At 37.0% G+C, this 17,724-nt stretch overlaps 1 protein-coding gene across 4 annotated transcripts in view; it reads left to right on the forward strand.

The window, feature by feature from the left end:
• SOS2 (SOS Ras/Rho guanine nucleotide exchange factor 2) overlaps nt 1-17,724 on the forward strand; it is a 183,453-nt gene that overhangs the window by 68,556 nt on the left and 97,173 nt on the right. For 3 of the 4 annotated variants that reach the window (XM_077126808.1, XM_077126809.1, XM_077126810.1), the window contains exons 2-4: nt 719-844; nt 2,839-2,970; nt 5,175-5,339. In XM_077126808.1, coding sequence (XP_076982923.1) covers nt 719-844; nt 2,839-2,970; nt 5,175-5,339 — 423 coding nt within the window. Of the gene's footprint in view, nt 1-718; nt 845-2,838; nt 2,971-5,174; nt 5,340-5,407; nt 6,150-17,724 lie in introns of those variants that run through there. The other variant, XM_077126811.1, reaches the window with a different exon arrangement.

A 17,724-nucleotide genomic window follows, 5' to 3' on the forward strand; every position in this document is an offset into this window, starting at 1 on the left:
GAATAATTATGAGAACAGTATAGGTTTTTATTTCTTTCTGTGTCAGTGGCATTGACATCTTTCTAACTATAGTATAAAAACGTAGAGCAATACTTCTGTCCTTCATCCTTTCAACAAATATTTATAGGACACCTAATCATGTGCCAGTCACTGTTATTTACCTCATTCCTGATATCCAGTCAGACTGTATTATTTTGGGGGACGGATTACTAGGTTCCAACTTTAAGATATTTAATAATGACAAAAAGCTCAACATGGCCATATGGTGACAGTAAGGAGTGTATGCCATTGTATGATTAGCACCCATTTCACAGTCCAACTCTATAGTTTATAAAGTATATGGTTTGTAAAATGGTTATTCAGAGGTCCATCGTAACCCAGTGTTCATAGACTCCTCAAGCATCCATGATAACCATGAAAATATAGAGACAGTTTTGTATATATATGCTTTTTGGTGGTAGGGAAGAAAAAGTTCATTGGCTTTCAATAGATTTTCAAAAGATGGGAGTCTAAAAAACTGCTGCTTTGTGGTTTAATACAAGTTTATAGAGACCATCAAATACCGGGTTTTAAATTTTTTTCCATTTTTTATGCTTCTTGTCTGCATACTAGTAGCCATTCTGGTAAAATATTATTAATTATATATAAAATTCTCTTTGACTTTTGTTCAGTACATTTTCTTTTGCCAATACTTTAACTGAGAACTTTTTTTTTAAAGGTTCAGGAGCAAGTACATCCCAATCTCTCAGCTAATGAAGATTCTCTGTATTATATTGAAGAGCTGATTTTACAACTGCTTAATAAATTATGCATGGCTCAACCAAGGACTGTTCAAGATGTGGAGGTAAAAACTATTTTGCTATTTCGAAAAGTAACTGAATCACTGTGCAAATTAGTACTTGCATTTACATCTATAACATTCTAAAATTATTGTGTGAACAAAAACCATTGAAATTATGTGTGATATATATGGTCACTTCAGTTTTTACAAAGATGCCAAGGCAATTCAGCGTGGAAAGCGAAGTTTTTTTGCGAAATAGTGGATAAGCTTATGAAGAAAAATAGACCTTGAAATCTGTTTCACACAAAAATTAATTTGAGATAGATCATACACCGAAACATAAAACCTGAAATTATAAAGTTTTTGGAAGAAAATATAGGAGGATGTCTTCATGACCTTGAATAGGCAAATATTTTTTAGAAAGGACTAATATTAAACAATAAAATTGGTGAGACTACCAAAAGTGTACATTACAGACTAGGAGAAGATGTTTACAATAGGTACTCTTTTGACAAAGGACTTCTACCCATAATATATTAAAATCTCCTACCAATCAACAATGACACTCTCCTCCCCAGAATGGACAAGTTTTGAATAGAAATTTCATAAAAGAATGTATTCTAATGGACTTTAAGCACCTGAAAAGTTGTTGAAGTTCATAAGGCATTAAGGAAATGGAAAATAAAACCATGAGATGCCATTTTACAGCTGCTAAAAGGATCAAAATTTAAAAGACTGATAACACCAAATTTTGTTGAGGATGTAGAGCAACTAGAGTGCTTAATAAACCACTGCTTGTGTGAGTGTAAAATGCTACAACCACTTTGGAAGTTGTTTGGCAGTTTCTTAAAAAATTAAATATATATCTAGCCTGTACCCCAGTGAATCTACTCTTAGGTATTTAACCCAAGAGAAATGAAAAAAGATATGTTCACAGAGAAACTTATACATGAATGTTCATAGTGGTTTTATTCATAATAGCTAAAAATTGGAAACAGCCCAAATTTCCATCAACGATTAGTGTAAATCTTAAGGATATTTGCTCATAATTAAGGAAAGACACACTTGTAAAAATTAAGTGTGAATTAGTGCTCAATTTTTTGTTTTGCTTCTGTTTCATGGGAGTATTTTTAGGTTTTTAGAAATATCTGTTTGTTCAGTTTTCAAAAAATTACGTTTGTGGTATATGGTTTACATCACCTTTTCCTTGAGGATGGTTTCTGTAATAAGGCGACAACTTCCAATATAATGGAAAATCTTAATTTGGAGTGAATGAGCTATTAAAATTTGGGGGATTCTTAGAATTAAATCATTTGTTTTCCTATTCTGTGCTATAAGATTTGAACATTAAATAAATATAATAAAACATACTTTTAAGTAACTAAATATACAAAAAACTGAAAACGTAATTAAAAAAATAGGAAACCCTGCTAGATTGGAGTTTGATTCAGTTACCAGTAGTTCTCATTCATGCCAGTGGTTAAATTTAAATTAAATGGACCACAATGGCAACCTACAAGGCTTGGATTGTTTTTGCAAAGAGCTGTATTTCCTTAAGCCATTCTCAACTCCTCACCTGCTTGGTCTGCCAAGAGGTACGTGATATCTGTTCTTCTAAATTCTTTTCTGTATTTGAAGATCTAAGATTAGCAAAAGGAGAGAGTGACTGCATAATAATACTAGTAATGATTTAACAATTTGTGCTAGATAGGTAACTTTAACCTTAGCACTTACTATAAAATCCCTCATACATTATTTCATGTTAGCTTTAATCTCTCTTATATAGTATTACTTTTTCCTGTTCCTAGTTCCATCTTAATTATGCTCATTCTTGAGGCTTTCTTAACTTTAAACTTCTCTTTACCCATAGAAATTATGTCAGAAAATCATGATAGTTCTGTTGATCTTTTTTTAAACCAAAAGAATTCATTTATTACAGACATCAGAACATATTATGTCACAAAGGATGGTGATAAAGTTGAATTTTGTATGAACTTTCTATTTATGAGCACTTTTATGAACATTAGTACTACAACAGAATGCTATGATTTGAACAGGAACGAGTTCAAAAGACCTTTCCTCACCCAATTGATAAATGGGCTATTGCTGATGCACAGTCTGCCATAGAGAAACGAAAACGAAGGAATCCTCTCTTACTGCCTGTGGACAAAATCCATCCTTCATTGAAGGTAGTAAAAATATTAAACATTGGGGGAGTTCTTTGTAACAAATAATACTTTATTTATGTATGTTTGTTTTATTTACATGCTATTCTTTTAGCATGGTGTATTAGTTTGTTAAGCTACCAGAAAGCCATATCCCAGAAATGGGATGGCATTTAAAAAGGGAATTTAATAAGTTACAGGTTTACAGTTCTAAGCTGTGAAAATGGCCAAAGTAAGGCGTCCAGGGATAGATACCTTAATTCAAAAAGGCGGATGGGTCTGGAATATCTCTGTCAACTAGGAAGACACGTGGCTGGCATCTGCTGGGGTACTTGGCTTCTGGTTTCAAACACCTTCCCTGGGGGCATTTTCTTTCTTATCTGCAAAGGTCTCTGGCTGTGTGGGCTGTCACTTCTGCTCTCCATGCGTCTGCATCAGCTCTCTCTGTTGGTTCTGAACTTTCTCTAAAGTCTTTCCTGTTTTAAAGGATTCCAGTAAACTAATCAAGCCCCACCTTGAATACGTGGAGTCACATCTCATCTAACTGCATGTATCTCCATAGAGATAATCTAATCAAATTTTCTGACCTGCGGTGTTGAATCAGGATTAAAAGAGACAGCTACCCTCACAAGATTGAACCAGGATTAAAACAGCTTTTCTGGTCTACTAATACTCTCAGACTGGTTACACATGTCTGTGTTAATATGTGTGCAAATGCATGTGTGTCTGTACATATACATACACATATTTATATGCAAACATACATGTGTACATATTTCTTACTGCGTGCACAAAATAAATATACTGTGATGAAATCAAATTGTCTTTCAAATAATAGTACAAGTTAATGATTGTAGTAATGCATCTTTGTAGAATCTTCCAATGATTGCCACCCCTGACTGATTACTGTATAGTAGACAAAGATTCTCAACCTTCATATTGATTAAAAATATATATAATATGAAAAACTGTAAATTCACAACTATTTTTAAATTAATCTCTATGTATTATAGATTCCTTTATTTACACTTGAAAAGTAGGCTAGGTAATATTATTTAGTCTATAAAAAAAATACTTGGCATACACGGATTTGAAGACCCCTTTGTACAAATTCCCCAAACTCCCCACGTCTGCCATACATATACTATCCCTTCAATAGGAACCACTTTAACTAGAGAATTCTGGTTAAAGCATAGTTCTTAAAGAGAGAAGATGTTTGTCAGATGGGTTTTGGGTAATATATTAAGAGACTTTCAGTGAAGTCCAGCCCAAGATTTCTACATTAGAATTAATTACCTATTTGCTTGATATGACAGGCAGATTTGCAAGATTAGATACCTCTTTTAAACAAAAGCTTTTAATACTGGGACTAAAGAAGGCTCGTTTTGTATCCTATGGTAACTGTTTTGGTTTCCTAAAGCTACCGAATGCAGTATACCAGAAATGGATTGACTTTTTAAAGGGGATTTATTAAATTACAGATTTACAGTTTTGAGGCTATGAAATTGTCCAAATTACGTAGTCGACAAGAAGATACCTTCACTCAAGGAAGACCGATCCCGTCCAAGGTTTCTGTGTCACATGAGAAGGCACATGGTGAAGTTGACTGGCTCCTCTCTCTTGGTTCGTTGCTTTCTCTCTCTGAGTGTCTGTGGATCCTGTCTTGACTCCTCTGAATTCCATCTCTTAGCTTTTCTCAGCTCTCTCCAGGTTCTGGGTCCTTCGGGTTCTGTGAGCCCTTGCTTAGCATATCCTGGGGTGGTCTGTCGCCAAGCATCTGCTCTGTGTGTCCGCTCTCCAGTCATCAGTGCTTTCTCTAAAACATGTCTCCCTCTTAAAGGTCTCCGGACCCACCTTGAGTGGGTGGAGTCACATCTCCATGGAAACAGCCTAATCAAACTCCCACCCAACAATAGGTCTGTCTGCACAGGATTGGATGAAATATTTTACGGCTTTTCTGGGGGAACATAATAGTTTCAAACCAGCACAGGAACCATAAGTTTAGATCTTTGATTTATAGAAAGGTTTTTTTTTTTTTTTTTTGGGTATGCTGTAATGTGGGGCCACATTTCATTGTTTTTCCATGTGAGTATCCCATTATTTGAACACCATTAATGAATTTTTTAATAGAAATTTTCCATAAGCTAAAATGTCAAAGAGACGTTTTTAAGTGGTTGATACTTTACAGTGTCATATTTTGGAATTAAATGATGTATTTTTTCCCACAGGAAGTTTTAGGGTACAAAGTGGACTACCACGTCTCCCTGTATATTGTGGCGGTACTAGAGTATATCTCAGCTGATATTCTAAAATTGGCTGGTAATTATGTTTTTAATATCCGACATTATGAAATCTCTCAGCAGGACATTAAAGTGTCAATGTGTGCAGATAAGGTAAGTTTTAAAAGATATTTAAAGCTACTTGAATAATAGTGCCTGTATGTCATTCTGCCTCCATCATTTTATGCATGATTATATTAGTAATATTTATAATTCCTGGAATTAGAAGATAAAATGCTAGCTTTACAGACTAGCCATAATATTTCCAGTTGTTTTTTTTTTCACATATGGCAGAGTAGGAATCTTTTTTTTTTCTATCAAGAATGTTTTACCTACAGAAAATAAATCCAAAACCTGAATCCAGCTTAAGAAGATAATTTATTAAGGGATTTATATTTCTAGAGAGTATACAGAGTTCTACTCAGATACTTTTAAGTATGAGAAATAATTTTGAAAAACATATGTTAGTTTCACATAATAGTTTAGTGGGACATACTTAGAAAAAGAGACTGCAATGCTATAGTACCCCCTTCTGATATTTTTTACTTATGTATCTGTCTTCTTTCCTGGCTATGAACTCCTTTAGGGAAGGAATTGAGTCATTTAAAATTTTTCTTTTCTTTACTTTTTCCTCTCTTCCTGTCTTTCCTCCTTTTTTTTCCCTTGCTATTTTAATCAGTAGTTTTGGGTGTCTATTTTGTGCCAGCCTTTGCACTGAGCACTGAAGATACAACACTGAATAAGACAGCAATCCTTGTATTAGAAGGAATTTATTTTAGTGGGAAATAAAAGTATTATGACACATAATTGCAGCACATTGTAATAAATACTGCTATAGAAATAAGTGCAAGGTTCAGTGGACAAAATGGTCAGCTGTGGCATGGGGGAGGCCAGGAAGACTTCAGAGTAGCTGGTCCCTGGGGGGTAAGGCTTGGCATATTCCTCTGGTTCTCAACCTTGACTGCACATCAGAATTACTAGGAAAGCTTGTAAAGAATACTGATGCCTGCATCCTACCTCCAGAAATTCTGATTTAATTGATCTTAGTTGGGTCTCCAAGCTTCACTATTTTTATAAAGCATGCCAGTGGATTCTGATGTACAGTTAGGATTGAGATCCATTTTACTATGCCATAATTTCAAAACTAATTTTACACTTACATTTCCTACTAGGAATCCTTTTTATTTCTGTTTTGCTTCTAAAATTATAATTACATATTAATGTTTTTACTTTGTAATTTATCTCAGACTTATAGAAAAGTTGCAAATACAATACAAAGTACTCTGTGTTCCCTGTTTAAGAGTAAGTTGTCAACATAGTTTAGTGTCTCCTACTGACAAGAATATTCTCCTATATAACCACAGTATAACAGTCAAAGTCTAGGGAATTAATATTGAAATACAGCATGCTATCTAATCTTCAGAACTCACCTAAGTTTTGCCAGTTGTCCAGTGATGTCCTTTATAGTAAAATGAGCCAGTGGGGAATCATGTGCTTTATTTGGTTTTCTTGTATTTTTTTTCTACAGTTCCTCAATTTTTCCTTAACTCTTGGTGACCATGATTCCTTAGAGGATTACAAGGCCAGTTATTGTTTACAAGGCCCTCAGTTTGAGTTTTTCTGATATTTTCTCTTGATTAGATTTATATTATGGGTCAGAGGCGTGATGCCATGTTCTTACTGCATCTCTAACATGGTTTATCCCATTACTGCTGACGGTCAAAGTGACCTCTAGATTATCTGCCAAGCTTCTCTGCTGGGAAGTTAATTTCTTCCTCACTTTTTTTCTTATATACAACAGTTGTAAATTTCCAGAAAAATTATGCAGGAAGTACAGAGTTCCCTATCTGCACTCCTACAGTTCTTATTAACATTTTGCATTAGTATGGTAACTTTGTTATAATTACACTGTTAACTGTAGCTCATAATTTACATTAGAATTCACTCTTTGTGTTGTACAGTTCTATGGGTTGGGTTTTTTTCTGTTAACATATATATAACCTAAAATTTCACATTTTATTCACTTTCACATGTACAATTCAGTGGTGTTAAACTCTTTTCCTTTTTGTAATTAATAAATGTTTTGTGTAATGTTTTGAGACTGTATAACATCTTGTTTCTCAACACATTTTCAACTAATTCATTTGTTTACTTAAATGTAAACTTACGGATTCTTATTTTATCTAATGCACCATAATCATTACGTCATTATTTATTTTGATGCTCAAAATTGTCCCAGTTTTCTCCAATGGAAGCTTCTTCAAATTGGCTTTTCTTTCTCTATTATTTTAGTACTTCCTTTCTTTTGATACAAGATATCCAGATTTGACTTGTTCTTTAGCTGCTGCTCAAGCCCTAGAATTAACCATTTCTCTAATGGCAAATTAGAAATCCTGGTTCTTTTTAGTGGAAAATAGTATTTAGATATCAGCATATGGGTGCTAGGATGAGCTCATCACCATTGTGTGACTGCTTTGGTTTCTTGAGGCCAGAATTATGCAATATGTACATATGTATATACATTTCTGCAGTTGGTGTGTTTATAATTTAATGTATAGCCAAATACATGTGCTTACATACATCTATATTTATTTCTATATCTATCTTTATATGAATTTGTTGATACCTCCAATCCAAATTCAATTCCACAAGGCTCATTTTAGCCTCCCCTATTCATATTTTAACTCTCTTCTCTGACAGTGAGAACCCTGGCTCCTGTTTTTCTTGATATATTTTCTCATTTTATCAATCTCCCTGTAGAAAACCAATCTCTTATCACTACTGCCAGGCCATTTTCCCCCTCCTTAACTCTGTTTTAGCTTGGAAACTCCCCCTTTGAATGTACCCTCTGTTCCCTACTCAAGCTCTACAGCCCAATTTTGTTCTACTACTGCCTCCCTCATTCCCCCAGTGTGGATGCCATCCTCACTTTTTGGGGTTCTGACACTTCATCCTAGTCACCTTCCCATGCAAGTACTCCCTACCCAGCTGGGCTCCAGCACCCTGCACCCAGCTACCCTAACATGTGCACAGTCTCCCTACCTGAGCTGGCCTTCAGCATCCGGTACCAGTAAATACCCCTCTGAGGACATCCCCTTATTCCACTCAGGTCCCAGGGCTTCGAAAGGGCCACCACAGCTTCTCCCCACCCTGCCCTGCAGGATTCCTCCCTTATTTCCCTCCCCCTTCCCCTTCCCAGTAGCCTTTGAACAGAATTGTTGGGGAAATGGGATGTATTTATAATGTATTTGAGACTTACCTCTTCCATGACTCTTTTTTTTTTGCTGTTCTTTCTCCAGTTCTTCCAAGTGGACAGTTTTTTTTTTTTTTCCATGACTCTTTTTAAAGGGAAAAAACAGTTAAATTTTCAACAACTACATGCTTTCAGAATTAGAATCGACCAAGTTCTCATCACAGACTGACAGGTGATCACATAACCTCCATTTAGGTACTGGAGCACTCATTTCTCACAGGACATTTCATTCAAAATTTTTTTTTAATTCTTATTAGTTGAAGTTTTTTTCTCATACAAACCTAAATAGGCATCTCTGTTAACTTTCATTCACTAATTCTAGTCTGTCTTCTAGGCTACCTTAAATAAGACAGACTTTCTCAGAATAAACCATTTAGTTATTTAAAGCCTGTTTCCATATCCTAAACCTTTACCTTTTGAGACTTTTTAAAAAAATCTTCATATGACATGGTTTTTAGATCCCCTTATATATTGTCCCTAGACTGTGATTTCTAAAATTAAAGTCACAGTCCAGATTTGGTCTGTGTGCAATGAAATGCTTACCTCCTTTATTCTATGGGCTGCTCTTTTATAATTTCATCATTAACTTTCTTGACACCGATGTATCTGTTTACTTAATGAGTTTTGCAGATGTCTAAGCTCCCTAGCACCTTTTCACAGGAGTTTGAGTTTTATCTTTGATTTCTTCCACTTGTATTGTTGATTTTTTTAATGTAAGTTTGAACTCATTATAGAAAATTTCTGATACTGAGGCTACGTTCTAGCCTATCAAAATAATATTCTTAAAAACAAATTCTGTCACTCAGCATTTTAGACATCTTGTCCAGCTTTAGGTGAATATAGATACATTTATCCATATCTGAGAAGCTTAGTTTATCTTAGTTGAAATTTTTTTATTCAAAATATTGAAAAAGACAAAATAAAAAATGAGGTTTCTGACATATTATTAGGGGTATCCTTCTAGGTTGAGAAGTTGTTTCTTTATTGCGGCATTTCATTTGGCTAGTGTAGCACCTCTTGTTTGATTCAGGGTCGATAACCTTTATCTGTAAAGGGCCAAGGAGTAAATGTTTAGACTTGCAGGCCATACAGTCTCTTTAACAACTACTCAACTTTGCCATTGTATCATGAAAGCTGCTATAAGGAGATGAGCATAGCTGCGTTCCAGGAAAACTTTATTTACAAAAACAGGCAGTGGGCTGATTTTGGTCCATGGCCATAGTTTGCCAATGCTTGTTTCATACTTTGCTATCATGATCCCAAGTTTGTCACAAGAGATTCTCATATGCTTAGCTGAAAATCCAGATGACTTTATTTTTAAGCCCTATTATATGACTTTAGTAATAAGAGTAGTGTGAAATGGTATGATCTTAGTAAATCCAAACCAATTTCTGGTGATCACTATTTCAAGAGTTCTCAAACCATGTTTTTTTAGTTTGTTTGTTTTGCAGTCAAAACCTGAGAACTGAGTCAAGTTCTCAGGTTTTATTTAAGGTACACTGTTAAATTAACTTCAAATAATAAATCAATTGTTAGAACTGTATTTATTGCTAAAAAGGAAAAAAATAAGATGACTGATTCAAATGTCTCATAGTGCTCAAAATCAGAGCACCTCAACAAGTGAAATAGAAATTCAAATACATATTCCTAGTATTAAACATAGTATAGACAATTAGTTTCAACAAAACATCTCTTCATTTTAATCATTAACTCAAAATTATTTGTTTAAATTCTATTTCTAAAAATATATCTCACAACTAAGATGAAAAGAAAAAAGGCGATTATTTTTAAAGTTAGTGAAACAATTTGAAATTGAGGACAAAATGTATCCACTTGAAAGCACATCAGAATTAATTCTCCATCAAAATGTTTCTTTAAAAATATTTAATTATACAAATTAGTCTACAAATATAGTAGTCAAATATAGAAATATAGAGTATGAAAGTTAAGGTCCCTTCCTTTACTTCCTCATAATCACATAACTTTCCCCAAGTCCATAACACCTTTACATACAAATTAAATACGATGCTAGAATTTATTTTGTGACCACGTCATTGTAAAAGCCTTATGACTAATATTCCCTTTATCCAGTGTATGGGCATATGAGTAATAAAAGACAGAATGAATGAATGAATGAATAAAGGGGGAGGATAAAGGGGTATGGGATGTTTTGGGTGTTGTTCTTTTTTATGTTTTTGGAATTATGAAAATGTTCTAAAATTGATTGTAGAAATGAATGTACAACTACATGATGATACATGAGCCAGGGATTGTATACTTTGGATGGATTAGATGGTATGCGAATGTATATCTCAATAAGGTTATATTGAAAAGAAATAAAAGTAAAGGCTTGGTCCAGGGTGGTTTTGGAGGTGTTGGGAAGTAGTGAGATTCTGATATATTTTAAGGTAGACCTGACAGGATTGACTGATGGACTGAGAGTGGGGGTCAGAGGAAAGAGGTCAAGGATGGTTCCAAAGTTTTATCTTGAGCAGCTAAAAGAACAAAGGTGCCAAAAACAGAATGCAGGGCACACCCATATTTAGAGGTCAGAAAGATGAGCAGTAACGTGCAGGAGGGACTTAAAAAGAACTGCTGAGGAGTAGGAGGTGAATCAGGAGAAGGTAATGTCCTGGAATTCAAGTGAAGAAAGCATTTCCAGAAGGAGGGCCCATCAGCTGTGTCAGATACTGCTCAAGTAGGTAAAAACTGAATAGTGATCACTATATTTTCAACCATCATCAATATCTAAAGAGCTGTCGTAGTAGGGAAGGGGAAGCGGGAGAAAAGTCTCACTGGTATGGATACAGAAGAGTAGAAGAAATAACAGACCAGTCTTTCAAGGGCTTTTATTATCTAGTGAAACAAAGAATGGAGTGATAGCTGAAAGAGCATGTGGAATTGAGTTTTATTTATTTATTTATTTTTAGGATGGGAGAAGTTGAAGCATGTTCATACGTTGTTGTGAATAAGCAGTTAAAGGTGGGGAATTACTGGAGCAATGCCTTTGAGTGGCAAGATGGGAAGGAAACCAGTGCAGGAATGGAGGAGACAGCCTAGAAAAGGAGCACAGACAGTTCAATGACAGTAAAAGGCAAAGGGCAGCATATACAAGAGTTTATGGGCAAAAGATGCAGATAGTAGGCGGATGTGAAAAAGCTCTTCTCATGGCTTCCATTTTCTCTGAGAAACAAACAAAGTCATCAGCTGAGAGAGGATGAGGGAAAAAATGGAAAGTTTGAGGGGAGAGAAGCTTCAATAATGGCGTAGGAAAGTGGGAGAGTGAGTGAACTACACGAAGGTAGTGATTGCCTGGCAGCACCCAGTGCCCACTGGGGTCACTGTCAGACTGAAAGCTGGGCAGCCTGTCTCTTCTCCAGCCCCTTTCAGACTAGGGCAGAGGCAGGGCAGAGGCAGGGCACTGGGCTCACCACGCTGCACCTGCTCCACTTAGGCTTCCTCTCCTCAGAGTGCTGTTTTTGAACATGCATCCTAAAGTTGTGCTATTCCCAGATACTACCTCAGATGTCGTTGTCTGAAACACATTAGTTAGGTAACCTATTATGTCTCTCTTCCACCTCATGGACACACCTGATCCCCCAAAGCGCCCCCAACCCTCATTCAAGGTGAGGAAAACATCTGCTTTGTTCACAGCTGTGTGCTGGGGCTTAGAACAGTACACGGCCCAGGTAACACCTCTGCAGATTATTTGTGAAATTAAGGGTATAGGGGGAAGAACTTAAGATGGGGTGATTGAAAGAGCACTGTAATTTAAAAAAAAATAGAAAGAAATTATTAAATTACTCTCACTAACTTCTAGACGTAAGCTTGTGAGCTGCAATCCCCTAAGTGGACTACAGCGTTACAGTTTCGTGGACAACCACTGTGCAAATCTCTGACGGTGCCTTCTGTGACCACCAGACTGCAGCACGTCCTCAGAGGGCAGGCTGGGAGGTCCCCGAGGGAGGCCCCCGAGGGAGGCCCACCGTCCACTCCCCTCCACAAATGGCCAAAAACCACACCCACGACACTACATGACTGCGTTTCCACAGGGCAGCATTGTTTGTTTACAGTGCAATTGGGCAGACCCCGAAGCTCCCCACAAAACGCCGCCTCTCCAAGGCCCCACTTGTCCCCACTTGCTGCGTCCAAACTCACTGTGTCCATACTCGCTGCACTTGCCTGGGGCAAGAGAGGCCATGTAGTGCCCAGATGTGACCACACTATACCTAGGCCATCCCCAGGTTCTTTGCCGGAGACCACTCCACTTTTCCTGGAGCTCAGGAGACGAGTGGGGTCGTGGACACAACAGATTTGGGACGCTTGGTCCACTCCCCAGAGAAGCCTGTAGCCTGGGCACCCCTGCCTCCGTCGGCCTCTCCCACGTCCACAACCCTCACCTGTGGCCTCAAACCATGTTTTTAATGAACAATCCAAATAAATGTTTTCTAGATATTTATATAAGTTGTTAGACAAGGACTTTAAGAATCAGCCTTTTTTCTTATATTTAAAATAAAAGCATCTTTTGGCAATATGAGGTTTTCTGACACCTTTCTTCAGAGGTTGCTGAAAATAGATGAACACAGGAAAGAACTGTAGAGTTCAACTCCTGCTATACTTCATCTACTCCTCTATTGTTTTTATCATGAACATGACCAAAAAATTGTTTTATTGTCCTAACCTATTCTATGATCCTTAAGTAATTTGAGTTTTAGTCTTCTTTATTTGGTCACAACTTGCAGGGAAAAGCTTTTTCCATCCTTTCACTTTCAGTCTGTTTGTATCCTTGTGTCTAAGATGAGTCTCTTGTAAGGAGCATCTAGCTGGTTAATGTTTGTTAATCCAGTCTGCCAATCTCTGTCTTTTATGGTAAGTTTAGTCCATTAACATTCAAAGTTACTACTGAAAATGCATTTCTTGATTCCACCATCTTATCTTTTTTATTTTATTTGTCAGATCTCTATATTCTTTGCCCTCCTTCTCTTTGTATTCTTTAAATTACCCTTAGTGGTACTCTTCAGTTCTATGCCGTCCTCCAGACCTCCCTCTCCTGTCTTTTTTTTTTTTTTCCAGCTGGCAGAACTCCTTTTAGTATTTCTTGTAGAGTAGGTCTCTTGTTGACCAGTTCTTTCAGGACTTCATTGCCTCTGAAAAGTTTAATCTTTCCCTCAATTTTAAAGGACAGTTTGGGTGGGTATGGAATTCTTGGCTGGAAATCTTTCTTTTTCAGGATCTTGAATACATCATACCACTGCCTTCTCACTTCCAGGGTGCAAGTTGAGTAGTCTGAAGTCAGTCTTATTTGATTTCCCTTGTATGTAGTAGATTGTTTTTCTCTTCCTGCTTTCGGGAAGAGAAAGCTTTCTGCTTCTCTTCAACATTTGAGAAACTGATTAATATGTGCCTTGGGAAGGCCTATTTGGATTTTTTCTGTTTGGAGTTCTTTGGGCTTCTTTGACTTGTATATTTACGTCCTTTATGAGGGTTGGGAAGTTTTCCCCCATTATATCCTCAACTACTCTTCCTAGCCCTTTACTCCTCTCTTCTACTTCTGGGACACCAGTGATTCTTATATTTGTACGCTTTGTTTTGTCTCTCATTTCCCTGAGTTCCTGTTCCATTTTTTCCAATTTTTTTGCCATATGTTCCTTTGAGTCTTCGAGGTCAAGTATCCTATCCTCTATATCACTTATTCTTTCTTCTCTCTCTTCAGTGTGTTGTGTGCCCTTAGTATGTTTTTTATTTGGTTGATAGAGGCTTTAATGTCTGTGATATCCGCTGTTTTTCTATTTATTCTTTCAGATTCCTCTTTGTGCTCATCTCCTGCCTTCTTGATCTCCTTTATGTCATTTGCTATCCCACTTATTTTATTAAGTAGAGTTGTATGAACATCTTTGATTAGTTGTTCCAAGGTCTGTGTCTCCTCTGGTGTTTTAATTTGGTCATTAGGCAGGACTGTATCTGTCTATCGTGATATGCTTATTGATCTGCTCCTGTCTTTGTGGCATGTGAATGACTTGATTGATTTACTTTGGGAGTTGATTTCTTTCAGTAGTCTAAGGCCTGTGTTTGCAGGATGGTTGCACAGCGGGGAGCAGGGCATGGGGTGGAGCACTCAGTGCTGTTATTTGTTTCAGGGCAGGTATAGGCGCAGATTGGGGATATTATGCTGATGCTTGTGAATGTGGATGCCCAGCGCCCAGGGAGGGGGTAGCTGTGTGGGTGCACCGGTCTGGAGAGCATAAACCCTGGTGTGTGCTGGTCTAAGGCACAGGGCCCTTTGTGTGCACACTAAGAGCTGTGGCAGCAGGTCGGCATTGTGCTTCCTGGTCCCAGGCTCCATCCGTGCACTCCCACAGGCTCTGCGTCTCTAGCCTTCTTTATAAGTCTGATACTTTACAATGTATATAACAAATGTATGTTCTTTAAACAGGTATCTTCTGGGCATCCACTCTGTCTCAGGTGGTGTGAATTCTGGGATAGAAACGTAATTTTTATCCTTAGAAGTTTACTATCTTATGGGGGGAAACAGGTATGAACAGAAATTTCAATGCATTCAAATTATGTGCTTCATAGGAAGGAGAGAAGATTGCGAAAGTGGGGAAGACTGGTAGGTGAGTCAGGGGGAATAGAGAAAACGATACAGATAAAATCATGTTTGAGCTAAGTATCAAAAATCAGGTAGGAATTTGTCAGGTAAATTAATATTAGGATTGGAAAGGAAGGGAGATAAGAGAAAAGATATTCTAGACAGAAGGGGCATCTTTAATCAAAGTGTATGCCTTGATTTAGACTTCTTGACTTTAGAGGTATAAAATGTCTGGGAGTGGGAAGTCATGGTTTTCAGTGGCAAGAGGATGAATTGCATGGGGGAGATAATGAAGAAAGGGTTTTGAGAATGTGATGTGAAATGAGGTTAGGGAAGTAGTTTGGGGTCCGATTATGAATAGTTTATATGACAGAAATTAGGATTTTCTTCTGAAGGCAATGAAAATCTAGCATCAGGTTTTATGTAGGGTATGACATAAATTTGTTTCTAGGAACACAGTTTTGGAAATGGGTTTGGAAAGACTGGTAGCAGGGAGATAAAACTGTAAGACTTGTGTTTCCTTGTAAAAGGTATTGATTGCTAAATAACCTAATCCAAAGCGTGGAATGGAATGGAGAAAACTAATCAGATTAAGAGGTTTTTCTGAGTTAGAGTCAACATGATTGAATGAATGATTTGATACAGAAGAGAAGTGATAGTCTAGCGTAATGACAAGTTTTCTAGTTTCAGAGACTGAGTAGGTGTAACTGTTATTAGTGATTGGGCAGAGCGTAGATGTATAGGTTTGGTTAGTCAGGGAGAGATCTTCTACCAAGTCTTTGATAAAACTTGACTGGAATCCCTAGAGATATTGAGACTAGAATTAAACATTTAGTTGTCATAATTAGTAGTTGGAACTTTAGGTAAGTAGATGAGCTCACGCTGGAGTATAGTGTATGTTTCAAGCTTCTGGCCCCATAGTGAATAGAGCCTCTAGCTTTCTTTCTTAAAATTTTGAATTATTTGCCATTTATTTATAGTTATAAATCTGAAAATTTCATATTAGAAAATCAAATGGTTTGACAGAGATTTGCTGGCATTCAGCAGTACCCATCCTCTTTTTGGGTATACAACCTTCCAGTTTGCCTAAAACCCCATTGCTGCTGCTTGTTGTCCCATGTTACTTCTCTGACCCCTCTAGCATTTGAATTTAAGACTTTTGGTATCAAGAAGCCCAAGAGTGGAACCTGCGGTGGGTGTTAGAGAAGTAGGCACCACTGATGAAATGCTTTAATAGAAGCCAAGGGAAAAGAAAGTTTTAACATGAAGAGATGGTCAGTTGTGTCAAAAACTAGAGGAAACAAGACTAAACAAAGCGTTAAATTTGACACTAGGATGTCATTAGTGAGAGTGGTTAAATAGTGTAATGGGCTTGAGAAGTAAATACGAGTAAAAGTAAGAGTAATTTAAGAGTACTCTTATTTCTGGTAGGGAAGAGAAAAGAGGGTGGTAAGTCTTCTGTATGCTTTTATGTACTATGCCTTATTTTCTAGTTTGCTAGCTGCCAGGATGTATTATACCAGAAATGGAATGGCTTCTGAAAAGGGGAAAAGCCCTGAAAATGTCCAAATTAAGGGAAGGCTATAAAATGTCCAAATTAAGACATCAACTAGAAGTTACCTTCTCTCAAGAAAGGCCAATGAAGTTCAGGGTTTCTCTCTCAACTGGAAAGGCCCGTGGTGAACATGATGACATCTGCTAGTTTCCTCTCCCAGTTTCTTGTTTCATGAAGCTCCCCCAGAGGCGTTTTCCTTCTTTATCTCCAAAGGTCCTTGCTGCGTGGGCTCTCGTGGTTTTGCTGGCTTTCAGGCTTTTTCCAAAATGTTTCCTCTTTTAAAGGATTCCAGTAAGCTAATCAAGACCCACCTGGAATGGGTGGCGTCACATCTCCATGGAGATAATATAATCAAGTTTTCGGCCTGCAGTGTTGAATTAGGGATTAAAAGAAACGGCTACCTCCACAAGATGGATCAGGGTTAAAACGTGGCTTTTCTAGAGTACATAATCCTTTTAGGTCGGCACAGTGCCTCCCATTATTTCACCTGTCTGTTTGAAATAAAATAGAATCAGTGAATTCCCTGTGCAGCCAAATTGGTTTCTCTACATGCCTTCTTCTTTTCTGCCTCATTTAAAAGATTAAGAGGGCAAGGTACATGTTTATTTTGTTCATTACATATTTTGCGAACACCTGGCAGCATTTCTGGTGATCAACAAATATTTTTCACGATGAATGAATGAATATTATCTCTTATTGTATTGTCAGAATTTCCTATCCTCGCCTTGAGATTGTTTTACTTATTGGAGCTTGCTATTCAGAATTATACGTATTTTATTTTCCAGACGCTACGAAAGTAGTTTTCAGTGAGTCTCGAGTATCCAATTAACCAGACCCATTTTTTTTCTCCTTTTTTTTTTAAAAAAAAAGTAATTATTCTAAAATTTATGGTCACCTTTCTCCTATTCCTTTTGTTCTACAGTTCTTGTCTGTTGGTTGACTTAAGTCCAAAGTGTCAGTTTTACTATTTTCTGAAAGGGGAAATTATCACTCTAGCAATTTAAGTATCTGTGGGATACTTGGGTTTAACAAATGAACATAATAGCAATTGTTGATATAGTAAATATGTATCAGTACAGATCACACTATCTGTCGTGTGCCC

Source organism: Tamandua tetradactyla, chromosome 14 (genome assembly GCF_023851605.1).
Source record: "Tamandua tetradactyla isolate mTamTet1 chromosome 14, mTamTet1.pri, whole genome shotgun sequence".
Taxonomy (NCBI): Eukaryota; Metazoa; Chordata; class Mammalia; order Pilosa; family Myrmecophagidae; genus Tamandua; species Tamandua tetradactyla.